At 39.5% G+C, this 22,734-nt stretch overlaps 1 protein-coding gene and 1 pseudogene across 2 annotated transcripts in view; one reads left to right on the forward strand and one right to left on the reverse strand.

Annotated features, from left to right (window-relative positions):
* Ints4 (integrator complex subunit 4) overlaps positions 1-22,734 on the forward strand; it is a 118,819-nt gene that overhangs the window by 25,858 nt on the left and 70,227 nt on the right. For both annotated transcript variants that reach the window (XM_005379824.2, XM_005379825.2), the window contains exons 5-8: positions 13,877-14,062; positions 15,417-15,467; positions 16,924-17,012; positions 17,767-17,887. In XM_005379824.2, coding sequence (XP_005379881.1) covers positions 13,877-14,062; positions 15,417-15,467; positions 16,924-17,012; positions 17,767-17,887 — 447 coding nt within the window. The remainder of the gene's footprint in view (positions 1-13,876; positions 14,063-15,416; positions 15,468-16,923; positions 17,013-17,766; positions 17,888-22,734) is intronic.
* On the reverse strand, positions 12,115-13,501 carry LOC102029502 (annotated as a pseudogene).

Genomic DNA, 22,734 nt, shown 5'->3' on the forward strand with positions numbered 1-22,734 from the left:
GTTTCAGCTGGGAACCGTGGCGGTGTGGGCGAGCACAGACTCGAGCCCAGGTGTCTAGCCGCTCCTGGAACACTGGCTCTCGCTCTTTACTTATTTATGATTATTGTGTTTTTTTTTTTTTTTTTTTTAGACTGACTTGCTATGTAGTCCAGGCTGGCCTTGAACTCACCGTGTAGCGCAGGCTGGCCTTTAACTCATGACAGTCCTCCCGCCTCAGCCTCCTGAGTGCTGGGATTACAGGCATGTGGCACCATGCCTGGCAGTTTTTTTGGGGGGAAATGGAATTGAACCCAGGGTCTTTGCACTGAGCTATATCTGCAATCCTTTTTGTTTTTTATTTGAGTCAGGGTCTTGCTAATTCTCTAAATTGCCCAAGCCAGGCTTAAACTTGGGATCCTTCTGCCTCCCACAGTGCTGGGACTACAGTTATGTACCACCACACCTGGATAACATTTGACTCACTGATGTTTATGCTGATACTTGATTAACATGATATCTGTTAGAGTTTTTATTGTAGAGTTACTGTTTTCCCTTGTCATAAATAAATAATTATGTTCCTGGATTGGCTCAATTAATATTGTTAAAATGTCTATACCTCCCAAAGCAATCTATTGATTCATCAAAATCTCTATCAAAATTCTAACATCATTTATCATAGAAACAGAAAAACAATCCTTAAGTTTGTGTGAAACTACAAAAGACCCAGATTAGCCAAAAGTTTTGATCAGAAAGACTAACCTGTAGACATATCACACTCCTTGATTTCAAACTATTTTATAAAGTGATTGTAATCAAAACAATATGGTACTGGCATAAAAACAGCTACACTGACCAATGGAACAGTATAAGAAGCTCATATACTCATAGCGACTGATTTTTGACAAATTGTGTGCCAAGAACACACAATAGGGAAAGGACTGTGTGTTCAGTAAGTGGTGCTGGGAAAATCGATGATCCACAGAATGCAGAATGAAATTAGGCCTTTATCTTATGTCCTACACAAAAATCAACTAAAATGAATTAAACACTGCAGTGTAGGAGCTGAAACTGTAAGACTACTAGAGGAAGACACAGGGCAAGTTCCTTTATGTTGATCGAGGTACTGATTCTTTTGGATTTGACTCTGAAAACATAGGCCCTAAATAAAAGATACACAAATGGGATTGCATCCAGCTAAGCATGTGCATGGTAAAAGAAACAAAATAAAGTCACAGATAAAAATATTTGCAAACCGTAGGACTGATAAGGAGTTAATCTCCAGAAGATTTAAGAGACTTCATGCAAAAGCAAAACCTGATAACCCATTTAAAATGCAGGCAAAGGACCTGAACAAACACTTCTAAAAAAAGACATACTAATGACCAAGTTCATGGGAAAAAAAAAAAGCATCATTAATCATTAGGGAAATGCAAGTTAAAATTGTAGGGAGAGATCACTTCACACCTGTTAGAATGGCTTTCATCAAAAGAGATAAAAGGTAAATGTTGGAAGGATTGGGAGAAAAGGAATTGTAGTCTTTTGGTGGCACTGTAGTCTTTGAAGCGTTGGACAACTAATCCTCATTTCTGAGATGAAAAGATAGCTCACAGATTTGGCTTGGATATTAATATTCTTTTCTTGTATAGCATCTGCACAGCTGAAGTTGGGAGTCTTCTGCTGTCTTTTTTTTTTTTTTTTCTGCTGTCTATTTTTGACTTTTTTTTTTTTTTGGGAGAACAAAGATCTGTCTTTGTTTATAAGGTTTCATTACAGTCGGATCGTCTCCATCTCTCTTTAAATCCTGATTTCTTTTCTGTTCCTTTAATATGGCAAAAATACTTTAAGCTCCTAACATAGAAGCTTAGATATAAATATGCGGCTTTTAAGCATATGTAAAATTCGGGCTTGGAATGTAGCGTGGTGTGGAGTGCTTGCTTCGTATGTGCCAGGTCCTACATTTGATCCCCAGCGCTGCCCACTGTCCCCAAATAAAATTCTGTCGAAACAGATGTTATCTGCGGTTTATTGGAAGAGGATATTCATTTGTGTACTGGATTTCTGTCTGTGCTTAGGAACACTTTATACCAGTGCTGAATGAATCAGTAAGCTATTTTTGTCTTATTTATTCATTTCTCAGCTTTTTATGATATTCTTAACCACTGATTCTTTTCTATAGAAAAAGTTTTAAACTAATTTGTTAGTGTATTTGTTATGTGTTTATTGGTACTGGAGATTAGTCAGCTCAACCACTGAAGGTCTCTCCAAGTTGCTAAGTTGCCCAGGCTGGGCTCAAACTTGTGATCTTTCTGCCTCAGCCTCCCAGAGTGGTGGCAGCATAGATGTGCGTCACCACGCCTGGCTTAGTTTATTTTTATTTTTGAGACAGATTGTTCTTACTGTTGGAGATGTGGTTGCTTACTCACTCTGTTAATATAAAAAATGATGGCACTTTAATGGCTTGACAAAGCAGACAACACCAAAATAGCCTCTGCAGACACTTGGTGGTTCTTAATGATGGCGGCTGATGGAAGAAGCGACCTGTAGGGGAAGGACATCATAAAACTGATTTTGTTGTCCTGGGGGTGTGATTTAAGCTCTTTCCGGCTTCAGCATGCACTAGATTGGCTCTGTGTCATTGTTGCCTGGTTACCTTAATATAAGTTGGGTTTTACTTTATTTGAAAATCAAATAAAATATTTGCAGTAGTGGTAGCAACTGTCCAGCCATTGATGATTCAGTCGACTTTAGTTATGAGAAATGATACTTCCTTACTAATTATAAATAAATCATTAAAAAGCCCCTATCTTATTGACTGTGACAAACATAGTCATTGTCTGCCTCATATCTGGAAGTTCTTCATGTCAGTATCGTGTTTTGAGCCCTTACTGTATTTAGGACATTGTGGGCACTTGAGAGTATTGATGTTCCACTTTTTGTGATCTGAATAATGACTTGGAGGCAGTGGATTAACTCAGCTAAACTGCTTGATTGAGCCATTTTTATAATGGAAGATTCTCTGTCTTAGACCCTTCTGCATAGGAGCTTTGTCTTGATATTTTCCTTGTTCCTGCCCCATGTGAGCCTGCCTGCCCATAGGTCCCTTTCACATAGGACTTGGCGTCTGCAGGAAAAGGTTAGGTTTCCGTTAGTTGCCATTACCTGTTCATCTTTTCTCCACTTGTTTCCCTTCTCTTTAGTAGCTCTTTGTTTTGTTTGTTTTGAGATGAGATCTTGCTATGCAGCCCAGATTGTCCCTAAATGTCAGATTCTCCTGCCTCAATCCTGTGAATTATAGACATGCACTTCCTGGCTTAAATTTTTGTTTGTGTTTAGGCACTGGGTGGGGATTGAACCTGGGGCTGTATTACTGATGTACATCCCCATAGTGTTTAGACAGGAACTCACTAAGTTCCTAGTTGACCAGGATGTGCTTGAGTTTGTGATTCTCCTTTCTTGGCCTCCCAGAGTATTATTGCTAGGATGACTAGCACGTGACACTGCATCCAGCTTTAGTAAGTTTTGCTTTTTGCTTTGTTTTATGAGATAGGGTCTTGCCATGTAGTTCAGGCTGGTCTTGAACTCACTGTGTAGCTCAGGCTGGCCTCGAGCTCATGGCAGTCCTCTGCCTAAGCCTCATGAGCTGAGATTACAGGTGTGTGCCACCATGCCCAGAATTTTTTTTTTTTTTTGGACTGAAAAACCCACAGCCTGCTGAATGGTGGGATTGCAGGGGTGTGCCACCATGCCTGCTCTTTTTATAGTACATTTATGGACAATGTAATTTATTTACTTATTTTTTGGACAATGTAATTTATTTACTTATTTATTTTTTGCAATACTGGATAGTGAACCCAGGGCTTTGTATATGCTGAGTTAGTGCTTCACCCCTGAGCTATATCCTCTGTTGTTTTGATTTTTATTCTGAGATAGTCCCCTTAAATTGTCCAGGCTTGACTCAGACTCGCAATCCTCCTGCCTCAACCTCCTTAGTACCTGGGATTATAGGTGTGTGCCATGTGTATGGCATATTGTCATACTTTCCTCATATTTATGAAACAGTATGCTTGTTTTAGAGCTTTTATTTTGAATATTTAATTTTTACTTTTTAAAAAATATCAAACAGAAGGCTGGGGTTATAGCTCAGCGGCACAAGCGTCTGCCTGGCAAGTGCAAGGTCCTGAGTTCAATTCCGGGTACCAAAAAAAAAAAATCAAACCAAAAATTTGTAAGTACAGAAATAAAAAAATTTCTTTTTTGTTGAGCACAGTGGTGCATGTCTGTAATCCCAGCATTCAGGAGGCTGAGGCAGGAGCACTGCTGCGAGTTCAAGTTTGAGGCAAGCCTGGGCTACAGAGTGAGTTCAAGGCCAGCCTGAACTGGTAGCAAAACCCTGTCTCAAAAAGAACTCCCCCGCAAAAAGGGCTGGGGAATATAGCTTAGTTTGTAAAGGGCCTGGGTTGAATCTTCACTATTGGGCGAAAAATAAAAAATTGGTTATATGGTAGCAATTAGAAACCTGAGTGATTCTTCATGAGAGTTTTGGGGGCTGGGGATATAGCTCAGCAGCACAGCACCTGCCTGGCAAGCGCAAGGTCTTGAGTTTGATTCCTAGTACCAAAAAAAAAAAAAAAAAAGAAAAGAAAATTTTCGAAGTCATGAAATAATTTATGCAGCTGTGTGGGAAATGAGAACTGGATTGAGTAAGTGTAGGAAACTTGGGTTCTAGTATTAGCTCTTCTGTTAAGTAGTCTGTGTATTATTAGTCATTATCACTTAACCCTTGCACTTTCTTCTATCCCACCCCTTCTTCCCCCCCATCCGTCTATCTGTTCATCTATCTGTCCGTCTGTCTGTCTTTCCCGTGCTAAGAATCAGTTCAGGGCCTCATGTATGCTAGGCAAGCTCTTGTACCCTGAAGCTACACCCTCAGCCCAGACCCTGTCATTCTTCCCCTGTGAAACTGGGGATTATCAAATTAAGTCAAGAGTGGATTACTGAGAGTGCTCCCTGGGTCTGTATGTTCCAATATTAGAGAAGGAGAAAGGCAGAGAGAGTGACAGAGAGATGGGGTAGTGGGGTGAGAAGAAAAGATGCAGAGAAATTGTGTGTACAGTATTTCAAATCAGTGATTTCATTTATACTGTAGAGAGTTCCAGTCATTTTGAACTTGGAGAAAATATCTAGAGATACTTATATTAGCAGTTGTGTATGTCATTATTGCCTCATAAAACCATATATATGCTTTATGGGTGATTTTCTACCTTATTTAGTATTTTATTTTATTTATTTAGTATTTTAGATTATAGTAACAGTGGCTGTTCTCATGCCATAGTTTCTGACATTTTTTCATATTCATATTAATGAGCCCCTTGATTAATCTGTAAGTTAAATAAGGCAGGTAAGAAAGTAGAGGCTCAGAGTGGTCCAGTTACTCGATTGATCTGTCTGTCTATCTGTCCAGAGAGAACATCTTGTTTTTAGTTCAGGTTGACCTTGAACTCACTATGTATCCCAGGCTGGCCTTGAACTCAAGGTAATCTTCCTGCCTCAGCCCCCAGCCCCCAGTGCCGGGATTACAGGCATGTGCCACCATACCTGGAGCACTTGATCAGTATCTAGTGAATTGGAGCTCCAATTTGAAAATAGGCAATTTAAGAAATCTTCATATTATGGACAATTTCACATTTATTATTCTTTCAGTTTTGAATATAAATTCTATGATTAACTTTTAATCTTTTTCATATTTCATGTTTTCTCCCCCCTTACTCTTAAGTCCCTGATTCCATGTTATTTAAATTATGGATACCTCAGGATGTATCTCTGAGAATGTTTTTTAACAAAGCCGGGGTGTAATTATTAACAGTAACTCTTTAATATCGTCTCATAGTAATTAGTATTAAAATTTCCTTAACTACACTAAAGATATTCTTTTGTAGTTTGTCTTTGATTAGGCTCTGAAAAGATTCATGTATTACATTTAGACAATCTCTTAAATTTTTAAAATCTGAGTATGTTTTTTTTGGGGGGGTGGTTCTGGTACCAGGAATCGAACTCATGACCTCACGCTTGCCAGGCAGGCACTGTGCTGCTGAGCTAAATCCCCAGCCCCTAAATTTTTAAAATCTGTAACAGTGGTTCCTTTTGTTTTTTTTCTGTGGTGTAGGGGATCTAACCCAGGGCCTCCAGTATACTAGGCAAGTGCTCCACCACTGAGTTACGCCCCTCTTCCGTTTTTTTCTTTAAGTGCTGCTGGGTCATTGAAGAAGCGGGGGTCATTATTTTGAGGAATAGCCTACATCCTGTATTTGTTTGGTTGCTTTCTTTTGGTGTCAAGTAAATGTTTACAGTGGGAACCCTATAGTTTGGTTTCTCTGTCCTTTCAATCTGGACTCCATTAGACCTTGACATCATCTTCCTTTTTTTTTTTTTTTTTTTTTAAATCATTTTGAGACAGGGTCTCACCGTGCAGTTCAGGCTGGCTTTGAGCTCACTTTGTAGCCCAGGCTGGTCTCGAACTTGCAACGATCCTCCTGCTTCAGTCTCCCAGGTGCTGGGATTACAGATGTGTGCCACCGCACCCAGCGACACCTTCTTTATTCTCTGCAAACTTGTCCCTGGTTCTTACATATTAGTTTTCCTCAGTCTTCAAGTCAGCCATTTCTCTAACAAGTCTGTGAAGTCAGTTTTCAGATGTTAAAGGAATCACTTTTCTCCACAGCCTTTCAGACTGATGATGGTGGAGCCTTAGCAGGTATTGCAGTCGGTGTCCTGGGATAGGACTGGGGTTATTTGAAAAAACATAAAGACTACAAATATTGGTTACATCACAAGATGAAAGGGTAGGGGCTGGGGATTTAGCTCAGCGGCAAAAGCGCCTGCCTGGCAAGCGCAAGGTCGTGAGTTCGGTTCCCGGTACCGGAGAAAAACCAAAAAAAAAAAAAAAAACAAGATGAAAGGGTAAATAGCTATTTCATTAAATTTTCTATATATGCCTTTTTTTTTTTTTTTTTTTTTCTTTTTGAGACAGGGTCTCACTATGCAGTTCAGGCTGGCCTTGAGCTCACTTTGTAGCCCAGGCTGGCCTCGAACTCACAACGATCCTCCTACCTCAGCCTCCCTAGCGCTGGGATTATAGGCGTGTACCACCACGCCCTGCTATATATACCTTTTTAAAAAACTTTCTTATGCTTTTGCTAGGGATCAGGTTACAGCAAACCTAAAATTAAAAACCAAAACTAACCAACCAAACAAAAAGCTAGAATAAATTTGTATGTAAATTATGCTATACAAAGCATAGCTTAAATATGCCTTTTCCATATAGCAGTTATCTCTGAATTAATAATTTGATGTATCTGCTTGCAATCATGTATTACTTCATTTTATTTTTGGTTTAACAGGGAATTATATAATTTAACATTATTTTTTGCTTAGTAGGGAATGATATTATTCCCTTAACATTGATAACATGGTTAAATATGGCATCAGCACACTGATTGGATGCTTTAGAGATTGATTAGTATAACGTGATGTATTGCAAGTAATACCAAGATTGGAGCGTGATTGGGATTACTTTACGGCATAAGTGTAGCATGAAATCCCTGCTCAGTTTTACTGTGAGAATTTGAATTTAAGCTTACTATTTTCATTAGAAATCAGAGTAAAGTAGCAGAGTGTTGAGCTAGTTGGCTGGTGGAAACAATATATGACGTACTTTGATAACAATACTCACTTTTTTGTCAAAAAAATGTGTGTTTTTTTTTTAATTTTTCATGTCATTACTATTACTTTCATTTGCAAGTGGACTAGATGGAAATACAAAATCCTATACTTTTTAAAATCAAGTTTATCTTCTGTCACTTTACTCATTACCAGCTTTCCACAGACCTAGAATTTTATGTCCACTGTATCCAGTTGATAACATTTTTTAAAAAAGAATGAGCGTAGTCAAGTTGTCTTAGACTTAAGGAGTTCTGGACTTTGTCCTTCAAGGATCTTCCCAAGGCCCTGGGCTTCGAATATTCTTCCAGTCTTCAAAAGTAGAATCCTTTATTTTCTTTTTTTTTCTTTTTTTTTTTAGAATCCTTTATTTTCTCATATTCTGACTCTAAAGATATTTTATTCATTTTCAGCTTTTTTTTCCAATTCAGGATCAGTTTTAATCTTCATAGCATCATATCAACTTCATGAAAACTCACAGAGACCAAGAGAACCTCCAACAATTAACAACTCCCTTTCTGGTTGTTTGATGCCGAACCCTCCTCTCTGTATACTTTTATGTGCTGTGAAATATAATGTATATCTCCTACTGTGGGTTTAGTCACAAAAAAATTTGAAAGCCAGAGTTCACCATTTTCATCATCTTGTATATAACCTCATTTTTTCAAAATATTTTTAGTCCATGTGACTCCCTTACACAGATAGCTTATTTTGGCAGCAGTGGACCAGATATGAGAGAGATGAGTGGTACTTTATTTAAAATGCTGGTGAGAGCAGTAAAATGAAAACTACCATTAGTACTAAGTGTTGACAAGGATATGGCACAAGTAGAAGACTTACGTAGCACTGGTGGAAGTGTAAATGAAAATTAGTGCAACCACTTTGGAAAACTATTTGGTAGTGTCTTCTTGAGCTGACTACTGTACAGGCATGTGCTATGACCCAGCAATTCCACTCCTAGGTGTATAACCAACAAAAATGTGAACACGTACCCTAAAATCCACACAAGAATAATCATAGTAGCATTATTCAGATAGTCATACTGGAGAAAAGATTTATGTTTTTTGGTGTAATAATTTATAAAGTACAGAATTAGACAGATGCATATGTGTTAGAATCTTTGTCACCATTTTTGGTGATAGTGGTAGTAGTGGGTTTATGTTGGGAGGGGACATGAGGCCTGTTTCTGAAATTTGGTAATGTTCCATTTCTTCATGTAGGTGTTTGTTATATGTGTGTTCACTTTGTGAAATTTTTTTTTGGCTATACACTTAAGACTTTTGCATATTCCTGAACAAATACTGAAAAATTTATTGCTGAGTGTGGTGGCTCACTTCTATAATCCCAGCACTGGGAAGGCTGAAGCAGGAAGATCCCCACAAGTTCAAAGCCAGCCCAGGCTACATAGTGAGACCATGTCTCAAAAAAAGAAAACAAGAATTTTATTTATTTATTTTTTGCAGTTTTTAAAATTTTATTGCTATATTTTAGATATACATAATGAGGGCCAGGGATATACCTCAGTGGCACAGTGTTTGCCTGGCAAGCATGAGGTCTTTAGTTTGATTCCTGGTACCAAAAAAAAAAAAATAGATATACATAATGATAATATTCATCATAGGGAATTTTTGTCTCATATTAAGAATTTTTAAAGTTTTTATCTTACGTTAGAGTTTGTTAGATAAAGTATACAGTGAATGTTTAAATTAAAAATGTATTACATTATACAGTGGAGTACTATTTGACTATAAAGAAGGCTAACCTTGAGACAGTTACAGGAAATGGATGAGACTTGAGTCCATACTTATAAGTGAAATAAATGTCTCACATGTGCAAATATCATATTGTATGTATCTCTAGTATAAGAAACTGAAAGAGTAAATAAGACCCAAAATATACAATAGATATTGTGAAATGGGAAAAAAATTGCTCAAAAGGGAAGAGAAACTAGAATAGGGGAAAGGAGAAAAGAAGGGAGGGAAAAGGAAAAAGCAATATATTTATATACACACAAGATAGTGGAGATAGTTATACTACTAGTTGCTGTTAGCTCATTGAAAAGAAAGGTGTGTGCCTGCATTGCTTGATCAGGTTTTCATACCTATATCTTGTGGTATGAACTACTTTGAGGATGGCAGTATGCACTGTGCTGATCGTTGTTGCTCTCCTACAATCTTGTTTTGAAATTTTGTACCATTGTTTTTCTCTCCTTTAAAATTAAAAGAAAAGTAGTACAGTAAAGTATTATAGTAAAACACATTGCTGCCAGGTATGGTGGTGCATGCCTGTAATCCCAGCACTTGAGAGGCTGAGGTAGGAGGATTGCTGTGAGTTTGAGGTCAGCCTGAGCTACGTAGTGAGTTCAAGACCAGCCCTAATTACAGAGCAAGATCATGTCTCAAAAAAACAAACAGAACAACATAGTACAAAACAAAAGGCATGTTGCCATTAATCCCCAAAATATTCCTATTTATTTATTTCCTTTTTTTTTCCCCGTTTTGAGACAGAGTCTTGCTATGCAGTTCAGGCTGGCCTTGAGTTCACTTTGTAGCCCAGGTTGGTCTCGAACTTGCAACGATCCTCCTGCCTCAGCCTCCCGAGTGCTGGGATTACAGGCATGCACCATCATGCCTGACTCCTATTTGTTGCAAATATAGTTATCTCATCATTCTTACCACTTTCTTTCTCGAGGCAGGGTCTTACTATGTAGTTGAGGCTGGCCTGAAACTTTCAGTGAGCGTCTTGCCTCAGCCTCCCAAGTGCTGGGATTATAGGCGTGTACTAGCACGCCCAGCTCTTGCCACCTTCTGAAACAGTTCTGGACGTCCTCTTTCCTGAGTGTGTGAATGAGGTGTGATGAAAATACAGTGAGAGGTGCTGCCACGTGTCACCCAGTCGACAGTCAGGCTCATGAAAACATTATGGTGTCCTCATTCTTCTTACTCACCGAATCCGGTACTGTGTGTCTCCAGCCTTCCTTAAGGTCACAGTGACCATGGAAGGTAAATACTTTGAATAGATTCAGGATATGGAGGCAGCCGCAATAGCACAACTAAAGACACTCATGGAAGAGGACTTCCAGAACTGCTTTAGAAAGGGGCAAGAATGATGCAACAAGTGTATCTGAAACGAGTGAGAATATTTTGAGGGATTAACAGCAATGTGTCTTTTACTATAAGAATTTTTTTCAATTTTTATAAAGATCTATTTCATTATTGGCGAGTAATATATTTTAAAATTAAATACATTTAAATAATGTACAGGTCACTGGGTGACTGTGGAGAGTGATACCATTAGGAGAAATAGGGAATGAAAGAAAAATACCTGGCTGTCCCACCTTGGAGGGGCGGATGTTGATGAAGGGAAAAAGCCGGCTTTGGATTTGCAGAGTTCAAGTTACTCAAGGAACATCTCCCATGCAGGTGCCCAGCATGCAACCAACCATTATGATGGTCTGGGTGGTTGTTTTGTACATGTTTACTCCTCTTACTGTCCTGATATTGGCAGAATGTACTTTTGTATATCAGCTCACGGTTGGATACTGATGCTGGTGAATCTGTGATAAGCTAGTCCCGAACTTGTGGCAACCCTGAAATACACATGGTCAGTGGGGCTGGTGCGTGAGCCGTGGATATCACCGTAAGAACAGGTTGTCACTACCTCACTGATGCAAGGAGAAGAGAAACATAGAGCAGAGGGCTGGGGCTGTAGCTCAGTAGTAGAGCACTTGCCTAGCGTGTGCAAGGTCCTGGGTTTGGGCCCCAGTACTGGAGATAAAAAAAAAAGACATGTAAGAGTCCATCCAGTCCACTTGTCAACTGCAGCTTGAAGAGGTGTTATCCCAGTTAGAGCTATCAGCATGAGAATAGATGGTTATTATTGTATATCATTAAGTTTGGGGTAATTTGTTAAAGAAATAGGTGAATGGCACTACTATATATTTAGAGCATAAAAATAGTTTGAGATGATACTTCCATCAGCTGAATTTTGCTGTTGTTGTTTTTTGAGACAAGGTCTTGGTGTATGAGTTCAGGCTGCCCCTGAACTCATTATGTAGCCCAGACTGGCCTCGAATTTGTAGCAATCCTCCTGCCTCAGCCTCCCAGTGCTAGGATTACAGGTGTGTACCACCACGCCTGGCTCCATCAGCTGATTGCAAAAATAAATTTGGTAGAGCCAGGCATGGTGTGGCGCACTCCTGTAATTCCAGCACTCAGGAGGCCTAGACAGGAGGATCACTGAGAGTTTGAGGCCAGCCTGGGCTACAAAGTGGATTCAAGGCCAGCCTAAACTGCAGAGCGAGACCCTGTCTCAAAAAGACCAAAAAAAAGAAAGTATAGGTGATAGCATGACTACAGTTTTGGTAACTAAAAACCAGCTAACAAGTAACTATCTAAATATTTAAAATATGGCTCTTGTTTAGATCATCCTTTGCTTGATCACCTTCTTGGAGGGCAGTTGTATAAAAGCCTGTTGGCCACAGTGAAAATATATTAAGGAAAAATCTTCTGATATTCTCAGGGGTTTCTTTCAGCTGGAGTAAGCCTTTGATTCCAGGGAAGGCGCAAGTTTTTGGCCTCATTCAAGCATTAATATTTTTCCTGTCTACCAGACCAGACAATGTAAGCTTCACACCAGGCCTCAGAGTCAGAGTGTAATACATTCCAATTAAACTAGAGTTGTTGACCTTTGCAGAAATGTAAGCAACAGGGTCCAATGGCTCTTTAGTTGCAATGCTAAAACGATTGCTTTCAGTACCTGATGTCCAAGCAAGGTTTACTGAAGTGTCAGGAACTTCATCTACTTCCTGATATATCAATCCTCCAGGTACCCCCTGCCCCGCCCCTGGTACCGGGAACCAAACTCATGACCTCGCATTTGCCTGGCAGGCACTGTGCCGCTGAGCTAAATTCCCCAACCCCCAAGCCTCCAGGTTTTTTTCCCCATCACTGACATTAGTGTGTAGCTTGAAGTCCTCAATGCCATAGACCACTGTAGGTTATTCCCTGTCAGCTTCGATTTGGGACTGACAAAGGTTATCTGGTACCCAGCAAGCTAGCCCTCATAACCAAACAGCTGAACCATGGCTTGCGGGTCTAGTGAATCAAAGACAGCATCACAGTCAAGGTTTATTCACTCCCTCTTATAAGAGGACTTGATTTTATCACTTTTCTTTCCCCTGTTTGATGAGAAGGGAATATCGAGTATCAATTTCAAACCTTGACAAATCTGGTTTCCAATTTCAATTTCTGTTCTTAGAGTGTTACCAGTATTCCATTTTGCTATGGAAGTCAGACTGTACTCACATCATTTCTGTTTGTCCTCCAAGGTCCCAGTAACTTTACCAGTGTCTGCATTAGATGAACCAGATGTCAGTTCCACACCACTGCATTACTTTGTCTTCACATTCAGTTTCACTGGCCCAAAGCAAAATCCTTTGTTGAAAACAATTCTGCCTTGTTTGCTTTTGCTGTCTTCTGCTTGCTACAAATTTGTTTTTTTTCTGTGATTTGATCTGCCTCTTCCAAGCTACCCTGCCTTGGAGCCAGCTGAATGTTGACTGTAATCTCTACAAACTGTGAGCTAAATAAACCTTTCCTCCTTTAAAAAACAAACAAACAAAATATATCTGGCATCTTTGCCAAAGTCAGCATAGGACAGAAATACGTATTGGCTGTGCGAAGGTCTGTGGGTTGACAGGGTGAGGCTACTCAAAGTGGTTACTTGAGGGGTTGGGCTGCAGCTGCAGTGGTTGCAGAGCAAAGTAAAGGAATAAAATTAAACATTCACCATATATTTTGATCATTCTGCCTACTACAATTCAGAGACTGCGCACATATGTGTGTGTGTTTGCACGCGTGTCCTCATACGTGCTAGTAAAGTGCACTACCAGTGATCTAAATTCTCAGCCCAGAGAGAAATCTGGAAGTACCTACTCTGCACAAGGTCAGATGCTTTCTGTCGGAAATATAAATAGGTGAGGAATAGGACTATTGTTTTCTAAAGACTGTTAGTTTTTGGGAAAGGTGAATATCCAAGCTATATGATGCTAGACAGACTAGTGAGAATATGGTGATTGAAATCATCCCTAGAGTTGACACAGCGCTTTTGTTTCTGTGTTTTTGCTTGTTTTAAAGGGTGACTTAATCGCGTGCTTTTGTTTCTTTTCGTCTTTTTATAGCACCTGACAGATACCGCTCATGGTGTAAGAAACAAATGCCTGCAATTACTTGGCAATCTTGGCTCTCTGGAGAAAAGTGTCACAAAAGATGGAGAAGGCCTAACTGCCAGAGATGTTCAGAAGATTATAGGGGATTATTTCAGTGACCAAGATCCACGTGTCAGAACAGCAGCTATTAAAGCCATGGTAAACGTGATTATGGAAACTAATCGGGACAGTTTTCTTTTTTGTGTGAAGAAATGACATCTTGCTATACTGTTCAGGCTGGCCTGAAGATCCTGGCTCTCAAGTGATCCTCCTGCCTCAGCCTTCTCAATAGTTGGGAGCATGAACGTGTGCCACTTCTGGTGGTGCGTTTTTTAAAAAGTTGATGGCTAGTGCTATCTTGGAGACATTCTGAATCCCCCAGCATACACTTGATGCATACTTTTAAGAAGGTGTTGGTGGCGGCCTCACAGAATTAAAAGACATATTCTCGTATTTCAAATAGCTTTCTTGTGTATCACTGACAGATGTATAAGCTGTATCAACCCCCCACCCCCACCCCATATTAGGAATTGAAACCTGGGCCTTTAGATTGTATCCTCAGGCCTTTTTTTTTGTTTTTTTTTTCCGGTACCAGGAATCGAACTCACAGCCTTTTGCTTGCCAGGCAGGTGCTGTGCCGCTGAGCTAAATCCCCAGCCCCTCCTGAAGCCTTTTTATTTTCTGTTTTGAGATAGGGTCTCACTAAATTGCTCAGGCTAAGTTTGAATTTGCTACCCTCCTCAGCCTCCCAGAATGCTACAATTACAGGTGTGCACCACCACACCTGGGTATATGTCTCTTTTTTTTTTGTTTTTTTTTGTTTTTCTCCGGTACCGGGAACCGAACTCATGACCTTGCGCTTGCCAGGCAGGCGCTTTTGCCGCTGAGCTAAATCCCCAGCCCCTTATGTCTTTTATAATATGATACCAAGTCAGGTTCCTCCTCTATTTCTCTGTTCCCAATGTGAAGTATGACTTGGTATAGGTCTTGCTGTGCCTTACATGTTTCAGACATGTAGATGGAAGTTACTAGAAGAGGGTGCTGTTTAGGAGTAAGTGATGGTAACTGTTTAACAGTTTGTTTCTTGGCCATTTTTGCTTTTGTTTTGTTTTTTGAAACAGGGTCCCAGGCTGACCTCAAACTCCCTACCTCAGCCTCTCAAGTCCTGGGATTATAGACATATACCACCGTTAGCCTTTCTTCCCCTTCGGTTCTGGAGATTGAACCCAGGGCCTTGTCATGCTAGGCAAGCGTTTTACCACTGAGCTACATGCCCAGCCCTCATTCTTAGCTTTCTTGCCACTGTTTCATATTTTCCTTATACCTTTGAGGTAGTCTAGGTTAGATTTGATTTATAAAAATCTTTGACCAAGTTTCTTTCTTATAGCACTGATTATGGCTGAGGGGTACATATTATAATGTAATGTGGGAAAAGATCTGAGATCAAGGGGAGACTTTGGAAATACTGATTTTTTTCCACAAATATTTAAAACTATGTATGTTCATTATGTAGTTGCAGCTCCATGAAAGAGGACTGAAATTACACCAAACAGTTTATAATCAGGTACTTTAATTGATTACTGTCTGGGAGGGGAGGCGGTATCATGAAGCGGGGAGGGGCGCACTGGTTCTCTGAATTTGAAAACAAGGATTTTGGCTGAACAGTGGTGACCATATTAGTGAGGATTGATGTGCATCATGCCCAAAGCATACGTCTCAGGAAGAAAATGGAGATATGTAATTGAATAGCAAAATATGTGTGAAAAAGATTTTTAGGAGGGTGGTAGCAATATGTGGGCTACCAGTGGGCTTGAAGGGAAGCATAGTGATTAGAAAAAAGGAAGTGGTAGTCTTCCTGATCTCTGGTTGGACTGTACATAAAGTCAGCTTTGGGCACCATGCTTCATAAACTAGTTTTTCTATAGGAAGCGAGCAGGACCGTGGGATTATATGAAAAGATGTCACACAAATGTAGCAGTATTATAAAGAATGGCATAGTGAAATTGTAGAAAAGCTGATTGGTAGCCTAGCCAAAAAGCCTTAGAAGGTAGTATTTTTAGAAAATAATTAAATGAATCTAGTGATAAACAATCTAGTATAATAACTGAATAAATCTAGAGATAAGTAATCCAAACCCATGCTCAGAGATCAGATTTTGTTAGCTTACCAATAGTAATTCTATCAGGAAGATTATAGTTAACCTATCTTTGTGACTTGTAAACTAAATTTATTCTTTCACAAGGTGAAGTAGAATGGTCCAGAATGCTTGTATTTGTGTCTGTCACCTTTCCTCCCTGTAGGAAAATAATGTAGGAAGCCAAGTAACTAAAGGATACTTGCAGAAGAAGGACTGAGAGGAAAGAAAGTTATTCAGCTGATTTGGATGCTTGGTAGCATAAGAGTGTATTATGTATTGCAGGCAAGGAATGTTAAGGGCCTCAAAATAGTGAAGATGGAGTGATAGTAGAGGACTCAAGATACAGTGTATGGTAGAATTTGTTTCAGGTTATATTGAGTTTGAAAGTTGATGGGACGTCCATGAGCAGAGCTCCAGGCCATAGATAGTTATAAAGATCTGGAGCTCAGAAGAAATCTGAGCTGGAGTAGATATTTGGAGTCATTATTATCTAGGGGGATTGGGGACACTCAGGAAGAGTGAATAGGTTGAAATGGCCCAGTGCTCTCAAGCCAACATGAACAGAAATGTGTGCTTTGATTTTATAGACGGGGAAAAACCCTATGCTTGGTGTTTGCATCTGTGAGAGCAGTACTGTGGGCTGCCAGTGAGCTTTGCTAGGCTTGATGCAATTCTAGATATCTGTTAGCCTGGGGTTCTGCTTTCAGATATGGGGTAGGAGGGTGGTTAGTGAGAATACTCCCAGAGTAGCTGACAGAGCCCACATTAAAACCACCCATCAGTATTTTGATTGATATCCTTATCACCCAGTCTTCCTTTTGAAGCAGTTTGAGCATTCCTGGGAAGGCACAGAGCTGATAAACTTTTGAATCCTCTTCTGCAGGCATGTAAGTTGCTCTCTGATGACTACGAGCAGGTGCGCAGTGCTGCCGTCCAGCTCATCTGGGTTGTCAGTCAGCTCTATCCCGAAAGGTCAGTGCGAGTGCAAACTGACTTTTGTTCATTGCTAAGCCATTTTCCTCTCCTTCCACCATGCAAATAACCACGTCCAGAGAAGAAGTGTTGGTTAGGTTTCTGCAAGGCAGTGTGGCCTAAGGGAAAAACACAAGCTCTGGAAATTAGGATGTCTTGTCCTTTTTTCTTAAGCTGTCTTCTAAAATCTGAAAACCAGAATGAGATAAAAACCTGTGTATAGGAAGAGGCTCCTTTTATAGTTTTTTAGGACTTCAGCACGTGTGCTTACATGTGCACACACACACAGTACACATAACCTAATTGGAAACTACCTCTTTTAGAAACATTTGCAAGTATCTTTTATATTGATTTACTCTGAGATCTACATTGACAGTAGTTCAGTTACAAGAGATAGTAAACTTAAGGCTATAAAATACTGTAGCAACTAGATTTTTCTTTTTTTTTCCTTACTATGCTCACATCTACGAGGCATATATCACTAAGCTACACTCCCAGCCCCAAGTTCTTGATTTCTTCATAAATATCCGAACCTTTGGGGAAGTTGCACACTTTTATTTAAGACACTGAGAATTTGCAATGCAACTAAAGGATTGGTTCATACTCCCAGAGTGATTTATTTATGCCAGAACTTGTTGCATCACTTCAAAGTTTGAGCATTTGCAGTGTCATTCCCTGTGTATGCATTTTCATTGGTCATTCACAACCTTAGGCTCATGTTTTGTCATGTGTGGCTTCTTCCCTTTTAATTTAGCATTGTCCCCATCCCCTCCTCTAATGAAGAAATTCGCTTAGTTGATGATGCATTTGGAAAAATCTGCCACATGGTCAGTGATGGTTCCTGGGTGGTTCGAGTTCAAGCTGCAAAGCTGTTGGTAAGTTATACTTTCTCTACTGAATGTGTTACTTGTTCTGGTTTTCAAACATTTTTGGAATCAGGTGTGAATCATGTTTAGAAGTCCAAGAATTTAATACAGAAAGAAATATCTTACTTTCCAGTAGGGAAATAGTCTTTTTTAGAATTGGAGAGATGTTAGCATGAGATACCCAAGGCCTTGAAGGAAAGAAAAATAATAAAAATTGTTGCTTCTATTTACAAAGGACCTGTTATAGCTTAATCCAAGGATGCCCTTTACATACATTTTCTCCTTTACTCTTCATAGTAAAGCTTGAATATAGATGCTCTTGTGTCCATTTTCCAGATGAGAAAACTGAGGCTCTGAGAAATTAATTATTCTGCTTATACAGATAGAAAGTTATAAAATGAGATTCAGATCCTAATCTGACTCTTAGTCTGATACTTTCCTACTGTCTTTTTTTTTTTGGTCTGTCTTTGAGACAGAGTCTCACTATGTAACCCTGGCTGGGCTTGTACTCACAGCAGTCCTCTTGCCTCAGCCTCCTGAGTGCTGGGATTACAGGCATGTATCACCACACCTGGCCTCTTTCCTATAGTCTTGCCTTCAAGGATTTGTGGCACATTAACAAAAATGGATAAAGTTATCTTATAGTAGAAACAATATTTACCTGGTAGTGAGTTTATCTTAGATTCAGTTTCCTCATCTGTTAAGTGGAGCTTTAATATCTCTCATGTCTGCTTCATAGGGTGATTATGATGCTCAAATGAGAAACTATGAAAATGTTTAGAAATTGTAAAGTACTATACTAGGTAAGTGAGGGAATGATGTATATATATATATATATATGCATATGTAAAATTTTGTATGTATCAAAGCAAGAAAACTTGAGATTGTTTTTGTTTTTGTCTTTTTGAGACAGGGTTTTGCTATGCTGTTCAGGCTGGCCTTGAACTTACTTTGTAGCCCAGGCTGGCCTTCACCCCTCAGTGATCCTCCCGCCTCAGCCTCCCGAGTGCTGGGATTACAGGCGTGTGCCATCAGGTTTAGCCTGAGGTTGTTTTGGAGCATTTCTCATTTGAGGGCTCCTAGCTCTGCCACTCTTTGTGAAATTGTTGGCTGAATAATTTGGATCTGATTGTACTAGGCATAGATCCAGTGATAGTTTTGGTCCTATGACTAGTATTTATGGGTTAATTACTGAAATATATGGGAAGCATTTTCTTGGAATAATAAGGAATATATATGGATAATTTCAGTATTTCTTGCTATAGATTATATTGTTTGCCTATAATATAGTTTAAACAAGCTAGCTGTCACTGATTTTGTTTTGGATTTAAACTGTGTTGGTTTCTGAATGTTTTTAGTTTTTGGTGCTGGGGATTGAACCCAGGGGCTTACGTGTGCTAAGCATAAGTCCTACCAGTAAGCTATACCTCCAGCATGAATGTTTTAAAATTCAGAACAATCTTTCTTTCCTTCACTTTACTCAGCATCTGCTATGAGCTCTGTGAGAGAAGGCAATATGTTTTAGAGAAACAGTTTAATTCTTCATCTTCACTTCAGTAGTAATTTAGAAAAGTAATCCTTAAGGCAAGATTATTCACAATTTTGTTTTGTACTTCATTGGGTTTAAATTTCATTTAAATAATGATGTGTGCATAATGAATGGTACATTGAAAGGATTTCCACTTGGATGACTAATTTGAGTTGGGTGCTTTATGTTATAATTTAATGATTTTAAATCTGAACAGCTCTGAATTATATAAGCAATTATACTTGTATTTAGAAGTAATTAATAGGGCTAAGGATATAGTTTAGTCGTGCGGTGCTTGCATGCATCAGGCCTTGGGTACAGTCCTCAGCACCAGCCAAAAACAAAAGTAATTAATAATCTGATCTTGCTGGTAACATTATAGACTTGGTAGTTTAGTAAATGAGGCTGTTAAAGTCATCCTGTCACACTTTTTTGTATGGAAAGCACACATTTCTATATGCATATATACAAGTATTCATAGACATACTATTTCTAAGTAATTTTTAATCCTTTTAAACTCTTTGAGGTAGATATATTACTCATTTTATAAGTAAGAAAGTGATTTAGGGGCTGGGGATTTAGCTCAGTGGTGCAACACCTGCCTGGCAAGCATGAGGTCCTGAGTTTGATTCCTGGTACCAAAAAAAAAAAAAAAAGACAGATTTAGAAAAGTTACACAATTTGTCTAAGCCCATGTAGATAGTAAATGAGAGGTTAAAACTTTAGACTTCATGATTTGAAGCCCACATTGAATCCCTTTCTAGTGAGCGTCCATCAAGTTCTACACCAGGGCAGTGGTGGGCCAGTTAGGGTCCTACTGGTTTAGTTCCTCTGTACAAGCTAAGAGTTGAGCTGTCCTGCCCCAGCTCTCCAGTAGCTGAAACTGTGATTAGGTGAACTGCATATGTGTTTAAGTGAATTATGTATGACCTTTAGATCATAAATCAGTAAATCCATGAATACTGAACACAGTCTCTGGTTTCAAGGGTTGATAGTCTGGTAGCCTGAGTAATAGTGAATACTGTGCCTGGTACTCATAGAAAGAGCACCAGCTACCACCACAGAAGGCTTGTGTGTGTGTGTGTGTGTGTGTGTGTGAGAGAGAGAGAGAGAGAGAGAGAGAGAGGGACTTCTGAGCTGAGTGTTGAAGGGTTAGTATAAGTTAGGTAGGTAGACCAGTAAGGAAAGGGAAAAAAATACGAGCAGAGATATGGAAGCAGTACAGTGTTGTGTGTAGTGATACCCTAAACTGTAATATCATGCTAAACTACAGGCAGTGGGTGGCAGAGGATGAGTGTTCCTCCTGAGGGATGTGTGATAAGATAAAGCTCAAGAGGAAAAGAGAAGCCAGGTTCTGTCATAATCTCAGTGAAATGACAAGGTGTGTTCACTTAAGTCTGTCATGCACAAGCACACAGAAGATAGTTCCATTCTTGTCTTATAGCTGGATAAAAAGAATTCAGGTGTAGATTGTGTCAGAAAATGCAAAACCATGTGAAAGAGATTGGCTTTTGGTCATTTATAACTGCCTTAGAGGGATAAAGAATTTTGATTTCTAGTGGATCCATGCAGCTATTCACAATATAGTCATGGCTTTGAAACTGAGCCTTGTATTGACATTGTGTCTAGGATGTGGTCTTTAGTTCAATGATCCTTCTCTTAGGGTGTTGAATTTCTCTCATTCCATAAGGGATAAACCATGTTTGTAAACATCCAAAAGTTTTTGACCTTATAAGTTGTAATAGTTTCAGGCTGTTCTAGGATTTTGTGTCTGTGAGTCTGCCAAGGTCTGGTCTTTCCTGAGCAAATGTGGCTGTCCTACTTAACGGCAGCTTCATATCCGAGTACTAATCCATTTTAGTTGTTCTGCTTCCCCTTTAATCACCTATGTCTTAAAACTAGAATAAAGAAAGAGTGCATAGATTAATGTTACTTGTCTTCGTGGAGCAGCTTTTGTTCTGAAAGCACATTTGTTACTGGTTTTGTTAAGTAGCTTGTTTCACAGACAGTTTATGAAGCTCTCCAGTGAAATGATTTTCTGTTATAAATTTAGGTTGATAAGTAGTGGTAGTTGTGGAATTGGAGAGGCACCATCTTTCCCTGAATAGATGTCTTGACTAAAATAGACAAGAATGTAGATGCTTTATTGATTGCTGTGTTTTATCATGAACCGAGAATCCTTCTTAATCACATTTACTGCTCTTATATTTTCATTAATGTGTTATTATCTACTAAGTCATGGACTAGAGAAATTTAGGATTTTTTTTTGTCTTTTTGAGACAGGCTTCACTATGCAGTTCAGACTGGCCTTGAACTCACTTTGTAGCCCAGGCTGGCCTCAATCTTGAGAGATTCTCCTACCTCAGCCTCCTGAGTGCTGGTATTATGGGCATGCACCATCATGCCTGGCCTTTTTAAAAAAAAACAGCCAAAAAAACCAGGGTTTTATGTAGTTGAGGCTGTCTTTGAACTCACTATGTAAGCCCCGACTGGCCTTAAACTTGCAGTGATCCTCCTGCCCCAGCTTCCTGAGAGCTGGGATTATAGTTGTGTACTACCACATCTGGTAGGAATTCTTTTTCTTCGTGTTTTATCCATTGAATCATTAGATCATATTAGCTCTACCACCTTGACATCTAATTCTGTCTCTTCTCCATTTCTGCTGGATCCATACTAATTTAGGTAATCTTACAATTTTCCCAGTGGCTTACTGATTCATAAGGCTCTTGGTATTTGTGGATTTAAAATGGAAAGTTCATACATGGGAGGCTGAGGCAGGAGGATCATGCCTTTGAGGCCAGCCTGAGTCTCTGCATAGTGAGACCCTGTCTCAAGAAAAAAGAAAAAGAAAAAGAAAAAAGCTTATTTTGTGTGCAGTGGGCCATTCCTGTAGTTCCAGTTATTTGGGAGGCTGAGGCAAAAGGACGAGAATTTCAAGGACAGCCTTAACCTTGTCGCAAAAAATGGGCTCATTGAGAAGGCCCTGGGTTTAATCCCCAGTGCTGTAGAAAAAAAGAAAGAAAATAAGAGACAGAGAAAGCTTTAGTTATTCCTAGAAAATTTGCCAGTGGTGTGTAATTGTTTGAGGCCCAAATGTGAATGATGACCTCTGTGTTACTGAGTTGGGAGAGCGCTCAGCTGAGGCATTGAAGAAGCGCGTTGGGAGCTGCAGATGGACCAACTTATGCCACACCATCAGAACTTTGATTCTTTGGTGAGGGATGGGTGGCCCTGAAACACTGATTGGCTAATGGTAGTGGTATTACTAAAGAAAAATTTTGGAGATCTTAAAAATTTATATTTCTGCTGGGCGTGGTGGCGCACGCCT

The sequence above is a fragment of the Chinchilla lanigera genome, unplaced genomic scaffold, assembly GCF_000276665.1.
Source record: "Chinchilla lanigera isolate Chin_1 unplaced genomic scaffold, ChiLan1.0 scaffold00013, whole genome shotgun sequence".
Lineage (NCBI taxonomy): Eukaryota > Metazoa > Chordata > Mammalia > Rodentia > Chinchillidae > Chinchilla > Chinchilla lanigera.